We start from the raw sequence: 11,055 nt of genomic DNA on the forward strand, positions 1-11,055 counted from the left end.
AGGCGCTGATGATAAGCAGCAATGTTGTTGGTCCTCACTAGGCTAATGGCCTCAGCACACACCCGCTGTGAATCATCTCTGAATCAAGCAAATGGAGTTGTGTCGCTTCAGACTGTGTGAGTTCGGCTGGGCATGCGAGCGTTCATCTGACGGGGGTTGCTCTGATGACATTTTGGCCCCTGAGTCTGACTGTGGCTGACGTATGCAGGGTTTTCCCGTGGAGGTAGTTCACATTGCTATTATTTCATATTAGTTGCAGGTGCACAGCCCTGTAGTTAGACAATCATATTCTTTACAGAGTGGTCACCCTGGGGATATTTCCAGTGCCCACCTGGCACCATCCATACTCATTACAATACTAGAGGCCCAGTACACGAAATTTGTGCAGGGGAGGGCCCTCAGCCCAGCCTGCACCCTCTCCAATCCGGGCCTAAACCAGCAGTCAAACCACACCAGGTGCAAAGCACGCTGGGAAATGACACTTCGATGTCGCCTTCTCTCTTGAGGCCGCACACCTGCTGGGAGGAGCTTTCCGCGAATCAGGCACCACTGACCGCTGCCCAGTCCACGTCACACCCTGGGGCCTGGAGAGCCCTCATGTGTGAGCAATGTGGGGACGTGATGGGGACCCAGGACACAAGAGAAACTGCAGAGAAAGGAGGTCCTCGGAGAGCCGGCTTTAATACACCGGAGTCGTGGGCACCAGCCGGCGCTCCACGTGGAGCCCCTGGCTTCACAGCCACGTGCTCACGCGTGTGACGGTGGGAGGGGCACCGGGAGGATGAGGACAGGCTTCCCGCTCAGGACCTCTCAGGGGCCCCCCTCCGTGAATGACGCCGAGCAGCGAAAGCTCGTACAAAACATCCTCATAAACAGCGCCTTTACATCGCTCCTGCCTCGGAGAGGGTCAGCAGCAGTTCCGGTCACGACAACCCCTCCGTCCTGTCCTCACCCGCTCCGGCGCCTGGGACCGCCGCCCCGCACAGCGCCGTGAGCAGGTGCGGCTCTGGAGCTGCCGGGCTTCCCGGTTTATGGAAACGAGTTCCCTTTTAGCATGTGGCCGTCCCAGGCGGCTTAGAGCTGAGGCGTGTAGCGCCTCACACTAGTGTTGAGCGCCTGGCCCCTCCGTCCATCCTACAGGGACATGTGTATCTGTGCAAGCGCACACAAGTGCACATGTGTGTACATACATGCACACACACGTATACACACAATAGATGAACCTCATCTAAATGCCTAGCTATGGAGGAGGTCCCGTCTCAGAGTCCCAGGAGCCCATGGATGTCACAGGACGTGGACCCGCCCACCCGCCCGCCACCCTGGGGCCAAACCGCTGAGCGGAGAACGACCCCGGGGGAACACGGGCAGCGAGGGAGGCTTTCTGATGTGTGGGACAGACTACATGTAGTGCGCGCACGGGGCAGTGTGGGCCCCGGCCCGGGGTGGGCCCCGAGCAGTCCAGCCAGCAGCCCCCGGGCGAGGGTTAGGCGCAGCGGGGGGCCAGTGTGGGGCAGTCCGCCGGGCGCTTGGCCCCTTTCTGCTTCTCGGACCCGCGGCCAGAAGAGTCGGCCAGCTCCAGGTAGAAGCGGGACTTGAGGAAGCGGCGGTAGGAGTCCTTCTCCATCAGGTGGAAGATCTTCCTCTGGGCGTCGTCAAAGCAGCTGGCGGTGGGCGCCAGCAGGTTCCGGCGGGTCTGCTCCCTGGTGCCCGAGTCCAGGTTGACCTGAGGGGGGGCGGGCAGTGAGCACGGCGCCTGGAGGCCGGGGCAGACCTGGGCCTGCTCTCTCCCGCCTGCTGGGAGGTCTGTCTGGACACGCGCTGCCTTGGGACAAAGGCCTTGCTCAGCCGGCCCAAGAGGGATGCCAAGCTGATAGCAAGTGGGTACATGGCTCCTCCTTTTGGGACTCTGGCCTGCAGGGCCGACGCTGAATGCCACCCCAGGGAACTGCCGCCACCAGACGGCTGCGCACCCACCTCCTGGGCCGCCTGGGCCGAGATGAACTCCGCGTAGACCTCCAGGGCCTTGGGGCGCAGCTGCGAGGGTGGGAGGGTGAGCTTGTACTCCTCGCAGCGCAGCCAGAACTCCAGGTTCTCCTCGCTGTGCTCCGACTGCAGGAACGCCCGGAACGCCGCCAGCCCACCTGCGACCGAGAGAGCGAGCTGTCACCCGCGGGTGACGAAGCCCAGGCGCCGGAGGGAACAGGGCAGGGTCTGAGCCACCCCCCTACCCCGCCTTTGTGGGGTCACTTGGGGCCAGGTAACCCTAATCTGCTTGTTTCCATTGAGTCCCAGCTGCACACCCTGCTTCGGGGGTTTGGGAAAGAGAAACTGAAGTGGATTCTGCAAGAAATCTTAGTATTTGGAGTTTTTTCCTCTACGCTTTCCCCATGGTTTCTGCATGAACCACCCACTGCAGGTGACCGAGCTCGGGGTCACATGCCTAACAAGCCTGAGGCTGTCCTGTGTTGTGTGAGATGCGTGTATGCAGGGCGCCGTGACCCCAACCCAGAGGGAGTCAGACTCACATTCATGGCTGATCAGGTTTTCCAGCGACTCAGCCCACTTTTTGACTTCCTCTTGGCTCACCCTGGAGAAGAAGAGTTTCAATGCCACCATTCAAACCCGGAGGAAACGAAGGCCTAAACACAGCGCAGGTATTTCCCTCTCGCCCAAGCCGGCCTGGTGTTGGTGAGAGCACCCCCCCCCCCACACACACACACACACACATTCTTACTTAACTGGGGCCGTGGCTTCCCAAGCTCTACCACACCCTGTCCGCAGGCAACTCCCCCCCCCCCTCCACCCACCGCGGCCCTCCTGCCCCCAGCGGCCCTCCCCACCTCTCTTACCTGGGACAGACCACCAGCTTGTCCTTCCTGCTGTGGGAGGAGCCGTGCTCACAGGAGTCCGACTTCTGCAGCAGCGCCCCCAGCCGGTGCTTCATGCCTTTGGCGCTGCACAGAAGCGGGGCGTGTTAGCGGGCCTGGGCTCCTTTAGAAGGCACCTGGCTGCACTTAGGAAGCGGAGCTGGAGGTGTGCGAATTCCCAGGACAAGGAGCCCTACCTGCCTGGGGCCCAGTGAGAGCCCAAGTAGCAGCCCTTCCTTTCTGGGTTCTGGGAGGCCGCCCCTCCGCCACCGGCAGCCTTTCCACCAGCAGCACAAGGTGTGGCTTCCACAGAGGCCCATTGAGAAGGGGCTCATCTTGGAGATGCAGGAACTGGGGAGCTGCAGGGGCTGTTAGGGCCCCTTCCTGTGGCGCCACCTTCTGGACAGCAGTTGCTGTTGCCACCGCTGGCTGCTGGCCCCAGGACTCAGGCACCTGGGGAAGGTGGCCTGTGATTCCAGCCCAGGGAGGTGGGCCGCACCCTGCGCCTGCGCCTGTGCCTGCGCCTGCGCCTGTGCCAGGTGTGCGGTTGGCAGAGGGCTGGACAGGGAGCCCCAGCCCCTCAGCTGCACTGCTTCCCTGTGCACTCTCTACACAGCAGGCACTTCACTCCCTAAGGGCACTGGGGGCTTCAAAAGAACCCGGAGAAGCAACAGGAACGGGACTCAGAGACAGACCTTCCAGCTCAACCTTCTTACTCTTTAACTAGAAGCTCGGTGCACGAAACTCATGCACTGGGGGAGGAGGGGGTTCCTCAGACTGGCCTGTGCCCTCTCATAGTCCGGAACCCCTTGGGGGATGGCCACCTGCCACCTTAGGCCTGCCTACGCCAACAGGCAGGCATCACTCTCACGATCCAGGACCCCTCGCTCCTTACCCCCCTGCCTGCTCACTGCCCCTACTGCTCAGCTCTCTCTCCTCAGCGCTGCCATGGAGGTGGGAGAGCTCCCGCCACCGCTGCTGTGCTCGCCAGCCCTGAGCCCGGCTTCTGACTGAGCGGCGCTCCCCCTGTGGGAGCGCACTGACCACCAGGGGGCAGCTCCTGCGTTGAGCATCTGTCCCCTGATGGTCAGTGCACATCAGAGCAACTGGTCGCTCTGGTCATTCCGCTGTAATGGTGGCTTAGGCTTTTGTTATATGATTAGTCCTTCGCTTGGTCTCCTTTTTATAAAAGCCCAGCAATCGCTCTATAAGAGAAGTGTCATTTGGAAAGAAGTGCGTGGCTGGACGTTCCTATCAGAGGGCGGAAAGCACGGCCGTGGGATGAGGAGCAGCATGTCACGGCCGTGCCATCAGTGGGTGTCCAGGTGCGTTTCCCCAGGTGGTCCGGGGCTGCCCTAAGCGGTGTCCTCTCTCCCTGCAGGACTGCTCCCTCTCTGCCTCCCCCGGTCGCGGCGCAGGCTCCTCCGCAATGACAGAAGAGGTCGTCAAGGAGGCTGTGGGACTGAGGCTAAGGGGACCCTCTGGACAAGTGGACGGCATTCGCCAGAACGGCCTGCTGAGCTCTGCCAGGCACCGATCACCACACAGCCCCCTCAGGCAGGAGTGGCCGCGCCTTACCTACAACACATGCCACCACCAGGATAAAAGCCATGAGGACTCCGTGGCTCGCTGGAGCCAGGACACCTGCATTTGTTCTGCCCACACACACACACACACACACACACACATCAATGTGACCTTGAGCCCAGGCACAGAGCTGGGATGAAGGGCTGAACTAGCTGGTCTGTGGCTCCCGGAGAAGACAGACCAGCAGCTCACCCTCTGATGGGGGTTTACCACCACCGCTGCCCACCCCCACCCCACCCCCCCGCCACTGCTCTGGGGGCAGAGCTCAGCAGTCTTTCCTCGGTGAGCATACCGCCTCCCACCCAGCGCTTTGTACAATTTTCCGTGAACTGGTGAAGCCTGGAGTCTTGCTCCCCTGGGGTCAGACATGGGGGGGGGGGGGGGGTCACTATCTCACTCTCTGCCAGAGCCTCCTGCTCTTGTCAAACCCCAGGAGCAGGAGCAGGAGCAGGCACTCCTTCCCCCTGGGTGGCCGAGCCCCGGAAGGCCGCGCCTGGGATGCACAGACACGGTGCTTCTGGGAGATTTCCAACTTGAACTTAAGGTGTTGGCGTTTGCAGGGAGAGGAGAAGAGGATGCTTTGTCTGCAGACGGCTTCCTGCCCTTCACGGTGAGTTAGCTCCTGTAACACGGGTTCACTGTCCTTCAGCTGGCTAGTCTAGAAGCATCCTCTGGAAACATTTCCTTACATCTTAAAGACACACTACCTGATAAGACCATGTTTGTGGGGTGAGACCTTCCACCGAGCCCTGCAATGACCAAGGCGTGTGACCACCGCACTCCCGGGCGTCTGGAGCGGGCAGGTCACCGTCATTAGCTTATGGGACACGGCGGTGCGGAGCCTCAGCCCACACTGCACAGTGCATCTCAGGAGGGGCCACCTTCCCCCAGAGGAGACCCAGAGTGTCTGCCCTCTGCGAGCCCCAGCCCCGGCCCTGAGTCTGCGAGCCCCAGGGCGCTCCTCAGCACCCTCACGATTGAGATAAGCGGACCCCACCTCCCTGCTGACCGCCAGCTGACCTGGCCGGAGGTTCAGTCCTCAGAACCAAGGCTGAGCTCAGCAACACCGAGGTGCCCAAACCAGGGCGCACACACTTCTTCAGTCACTGTTTCTAGCTGGTCTTGGAGGAAAGCGGGGCGCGATGTCCCACTGACCACAGGGATCCTAATCCCAGAGCATGGTCCTCAGCAGGCTGGGTAACAGCACGTATGACAGGGTGGGCTGGTGGTCGTCTTACCTCCTCAAACAGGAAGCGGGCAGCCCTGCCAGCCCTTTGCACATCTTCGCTGCGGGGCTGGGGTTCGCAGGTAGGAAGGAGACGGGAGGGCAGGAGGGGCTGGATGCCTGAGAGCTGACTGTTGCCTTGTTGGTCCTGAAGATGCTTTCAGGATCCGCAGCCTGCGGGTCTCATTTAAAGCCCAGCCACCGCCAGGCAGCCAATCATCAGCGCTGTAACAAAGCCGCTGCAGCCAATCAGCGTTGCTGTGACACCCCCACTTGGGCCTCTGCAGTTTCCGAGGAGATTAGGAGATTAGGAGGCGGTACACAGCTTCCACCGTGCAGGGCGAACCCACTGGAAAGCCTCCTGCACAGCAGATACACAGAAAACAGTTCCTCCATGCCTCTACCCACGCCAGAGGCTCTGAATTTCTAGAAAAGGGAAAAGGGCACCTCGTGTTGCTGCAGACCGTGGGGTGCCCTCGTTTTCTGTTCCAACAATGCCAAGGGCAGTTGCCCCCCACAAGGAGAGTCCCAGCAGGACTGGGGTTTAGCTGGGGTTGACTCACCTTCCATTTTTTTGGATTAGAAGTAACAGACCGCATGGTCCCAACCCTCACCCTCCTGTTTCCAGGCTGGGGTCTGCAGAGGTGGCTGGAGGGTGGCCCTGGCCAGCCAGGACTGGGAGGGCAGCTGCAGGCGGGCCCGGAGGACAGGCCACCCCAGCTGTTTCGCCTGGCTGTGGATACTCTTTTAGAACTCTCGCTCAGAACAGAATTCAGCCCAGTAGTGACAATCTGTCTGCCTCCAGCAAAGAGTTGCCACACAGCAGCCAGGTGTGTGTGTGTGTGGGAGGGGGTGGGGGGTTGGGGGGTGGGGGGGTGGTGCTGAATTAGCAAATATAAATAGCTTAGATCCTAATGTATATGCATTCTGTCTCCAAACCGAATTTCAAAATATTGGGAGAGAAAGACGAAGAGAGAAAAGTGTGTGTTTCCTCGCACAGCACAGTCTTCAGAGTGAGCACAGGCGACTTGACCCAGGTTCTTCTGAGCGCCTGGCGGTCTGGGCAGTCTACAGCAGGATGGACTGCTGGTCCCCAGTCGCAGCCCGGTGCCAGGTCTGCCCCACGCCGAGAGCTGTGAGGGGAACACACGTTCATTCCTGTGTCGGCCCCGGCAGCTTTCTAAAGCAGACAGGCTCCTGGGCACAGGACACATGAGCTGTGCTTGCTTTGCCAGTAAGAAGTAGAGACAGCCCTGGCCGGTTTGGCACAGGGGACAGAGCATCGGCCTGCGGGCCAGAAGGTCCCGGGTTAGATTCCGGTCAAGGGTCCTAGTCGGGGCTTGTGCAAGAGGCAACCAATCCATGTGTTTCTCTCACATCGATGTTTCTCTCTGTCTTTCCTCTCTCCTCTTCTCTCCCTAAAACCAGTGGGAAAATTTCCTCAGGGGAGGATTAACAAAACAAAGCGGAGCTTTAGGGGAAGTGGATGCAGAAGGCGCCCTTGAAATGTGAAGGTAACGTGAGTCATCCCCGCCACGGCAAGCACAGCAAGGAATCGGCTGAGAAATGTAGGCAGGTGGAGGGGCCATAATCGCCAGGAGATGCATTCACAATGTCGGAAAAGCCTCCCATGAAGGTGAAAACATTTATTAGGTTAGTTACGGGCCAACCTGTCTCTGAGGGATCACATAGGACACATGGCTTCTCTGGGGGCCTTGCCAAAAGGGCGACGGTGCCTTGCCAAATGGCAGAGAGCACCAAGCTCAGGGCAGCCGCTCAGAAATGATATCCAAGAGGAGAGACATTACAGGGAGAGAAGGGCCCTGGCTGGTGGCTCCATTGACTGGAATGCCGTCCTTTATACTGAATGGCCATAGATGTGATGCCTGGTCAGAGTGCATAAGTTTGGGGTTCGATTCTGAGTCGAGCGCATATGGGAGACAACCAGTGTTTCTCTCCTACATCGATGTTTGTTTTGTTTCTCTCTTTCCCTCCCCATCTCTCTAGTGATAAACATGCTCAGGTGAGGATAAAAAAATTAAAAGGAGAGAAGGTCACCCAAGAGAGTGACCATTGAAGGCATTGGATTTGAGGCACATGGATGAAGACCCAGTAAGAACTGACATCTTGCACTGAGATCAAAGGAGAGCCTGGTTTGTCCTACGTCAGCTAGGAATAGCTCCGACAGACAGACTGAATGGGGTCTAAACGATCCAGACGAACATCCTATTTCAGCAGAAAGGAATAGGCAGGGACATGACTTGCCAAAGTCACAGCTTCTGACAGAGGCGCTTCCTGAAGGGCCCGGCAGGGAGTGGCTGCGGGTGAACATGGTGGATGACGACACACAGTGTTAGTTGTGTGCGCTCCCTTCACCGAGGACTCACTCTTCCTCCCTGAGAGCCCAGTGGCTGCCACATTCACTGCCGGGTCACAGAAGCCAGCCCTCTGCTCACCCGTCCACGCGTGTCACCTTTGTCTCTCTAATTGCTTCTTTAATTAGGCATTTTTTAATCCTCCCCGAGGATATGCTTTGGTTTATTTATTTATTTTTAGAGAGAGGAAGGGAGAGAGACATCGCTACGAGAAACGTCAATCAGCTGGCTTCCATATGCACTCAAACCCGCAACCTAGGTATGTGCCCTGACCAAGAATCGAACCCACAACCTTTGGTGAATGGGATAATGCTCCAACCGAAGGCTCCCCTGCCAGAGCACCCTAGCCTCATACTTTCCAGAGCATCCAGGGAGCTTTCCACATGCTGGCTTAGCTTTCACTCTGCGACCCGGCTGCTGAGGAGGCAGGGACTAGTCCAGCATGATACGCAATATCCCCATCCTCTCTCTGACACACAGAGCATTATCTAATTATTATTTATTCCTTTCAGACATGTCTTTGGAGCACTTACACTGTGGCAGGTGCTGGGAGTATGGAGAGCAAGCAGATAGAGCCCACCCTGGTGGGGTCACCCCAGGAGTCACCCAGAAACAGATAAGCAATTCCAGATCTGCCCAGGCCCTCAAGGAAATCCACAAGTGATAGGACAAGGCAACTGGGTGACAAGGGCTCCTGGAGCTGAGGTGGCAGGAGAGGCGGACAGAGAGGAGGAGGTGGTGTCAGACCTGTGATTGGATGGATGTGCAATAAGGAGCAGTGGAAGGAGCATCTTACGGAATAATAGACAAACATGCAAATTGGCTGTACCTCCGCTACACCCACAGCCAATCAGAATGAGTATGCAAATTAGAAGACAAACAATGGCGGCCGCTCAGCTGCTCTAGGTGTGGAGTGGCCAGGTGGGGCAGAACACCTGCCCTGAGAGGAGGGTGGGGGGTGAAGGGATCTACAGGAGCAGAGTGCCTCAGTGAAGACAAGACTGCAGGTGAAGTTGGCAGACTCTGGCCTGAGTGAAGGCCTGGGTCCCAGGTGCCAGAGGAAAACCACTGGAAGCCAAGGGAAGGAAGGCCTATTGCATGAATCTCTTCGTGCAACGGGCCTCCGGTAGGAAATAATATTGCAAATATTGGCAGGAGCCAGTGAAAGTGCCTTGATCCAATTGGGGCAGAGCAGGAGGGGTGGGGCAGCTGGAGACCTGAGCACGGGGAGACAGCACAGCCTGCAAAGGACCTGCAGGACCTGGAGGCCATGGTACGTGGGCTGGCCCTTCTCAGTGGAGTGGAAACCCACCAAAGAGATGGAGCAGGTGCTGGGCATGAGCTGGGCTCTGGCTATGAGGCTGGTGGGAGGTGAGTGAAGGCCTTGGAGCAGGCTGGCCCGTCAGCAGAGCCAGCGGCTGGCCCAGCGTCTGTGTTGATGGATGTTTATCTGTAAATACGATTAGGCACCGTGTACTCTACATTCTAGGAGGCGCTGGTGACCAAACGTGAGTCAGAATGGCCTGTGCCTCCAGGAGCTCACACGCACGGGGAACTAGGCTGGCTGACGTCACTGTAAGCTCGTTCACACAGACCTCGAGGAAGGCAGAGGACAGGGAAAAGCCGGCCTGTGGCATGCGGGCTGTGCTCACAGAGGCCTGCTGACGGGAGCGGGGAGGGAGTGTGTGTTCAGAGGAGAGAAGCCTGCAGGGCACGCGGGTGGAGGGGTCCCTGCACTGAGCGGGCAGGCCCCTGGTTTCCGCACTCAGCGTTAATAACGCACTGGAGCTTCACAGTGCATCCTGAAGGAAGGGCCCGCATTGACCCCATTTACCGAGGAGACACCAGGCCCTAAGTCAGCTACCTGAGGCTGAGGTCTACTGACCAGAGGAGGCAGGAGCCCACGGAGGTAGTGAGTGTGACGTGTGACTGTGGAGCCGAGGAGAGGGGAGAGGAGTGACCTGAAGCCATTTCAGGTCACTGGGAAGTGGGGCGCGTTTATGTGAACCACACTTCCGCCGATGAGTGAAAAGTGCAGGCAGAGCGTGTGTCAGGTGTGAGGGCAGCGGGGCAGGGCTTGGCTTCCCTTGGCTTCCCAATGGGCCCAGCGGTAGGTTAGACGGGGGACGAGAGGGCAGGAAGGCAGGTGGGGGCCTCACCTCAGACCTGGTGCCACCCTGAGTTTCAGGCCAGGTCTCCCCTGAGGTCCCTGTCTGCACAGCCGGGAGGCGGGAGCATGCGTTCCAGGTTTGTGTGTGACATTTTTGCTTCTTGTCTTTCTGAATGTCGAGCTGATGAGAGGTGGGGTTTCAGGAGAAAGTGTGGACGTGGGAGAAATGGCCCTGCTCCCGCTTTCCCTGTGGCCTCCCTTCCTCTTGGCTCCCTGGATCCCATCTCCTTCTCCGCCCCAGACAGGCCCTGACCGAGAAGCTCCTGGTCCCGCCCCAACCTGTGAGGCCGCCTCTTAGACACCCACAGTGTTTTCTCAGCTTCCAAGATTAGTTCTTGTTTTGATCGGGGAAATAAATGTATGTACTTTTCCCTTTGGAGAAAACGGGATGAGTTTGCTTTTAGAAATCTTTGAAAAGGAAGTTCATTACTGTTGGGTTAGTCATCCAAGCTGGACCATCTTATTCTACCGGAACTCTACTTTCCTGACCAGAATTCCCTCAGGTTAACCGGGGAAGGAAGGAGTGGCTCCTGTGAGGCTCCTGTGGGGCCCCCGCGAGGTTGGAGCCGTGGGGACGGGCCTGGGCTGGGTCAAACAGGCCCTGTGTCCCCCGCTGCCAGCACCTGCTCCCACCGCTGCCCCAGGCAGCTGGAGGCCATTGCCAATAAGGAATCACTGGCAACGCCGGGTCCAGATCATCTGGCCCCACGTCCAGTCCTGCAGTAACCACACTGCTCCGAGCCTCGGCCTCTGCAGCAGGCGGGCCGGCTGTGGCTGTCAGCCTGTCCCCTCCCAGGAAGCCAGTGGGAAACGCCGGGGGCTGGCGGCGAT

The 11,055-nt window shown here is 58.7% G+C and overlaps 1 protein-coding gene across 1 annotated transcript; it reads right to left on the minus strand.

The window, feature by feature from the left end:
• Positions 1–662: 662 nt before the first annotated feature.
• Positions 663–5,835, minus strand: RGS4 (regulator of G protein signaling 4). The gene is made up of 5 exons (XM_084865780.1): positions 5,693–5,835; positions 2,850–2,954; positions 2,526–2,587; positions 1,975–2,141; positions 663–1,723 (listed from the first exon to the last, which is right to left on the minus strand). Exons 1-5 carry the CDS (start codon positions 5,734–5,736, stop codon positions 1,484–1,486), a joined length of 618 nt encoding a protein of 205 aa, XP_084721906.1. The 5' UTR covers positions 5,737–5,835; the 3' UTR covers positions 663–1,483.
• Between the last annotated feature and the right edge of the window lie 5,220 nt (positions 5,836–11,055).

This window comes from Pipistrellus hanaki (genome assembly GCF_964339955.1).
Source record: "Pipistrellus hanaki genome assembly, chromosome: 18".
Lineage (NCBI taxonomy): Eukaryota > Metazoa > Chordata > Mammalia > Chiroptera > Vespertilionidae > Pipistrellus > Pipistrellus hanaki.

Coding starts and splice junctions, on each gene's coding strand:
- RGS4 (XM_084865780.1), bottom strand. CDS start 5,736: ATGTGCAAAGGGCTGGCAGGGCTGCCCGCTTCCTGTTTGAGGAG. Junction 2,955..5,692: donor CCCGCTTCCTGTTTGAGGAG/GTAAGACGACCA, acceptor GCTTCTGTGCAG/CGCCAAAGGCATGAAGCACC. Junction 2,588..2,849: donor AAGCTGGTGGTCTGTCCCAG/GTAAGAGAGGTG, acceptor CTTCTTCTCCAG/GGTGAGCCAAGAGGAAGTCA.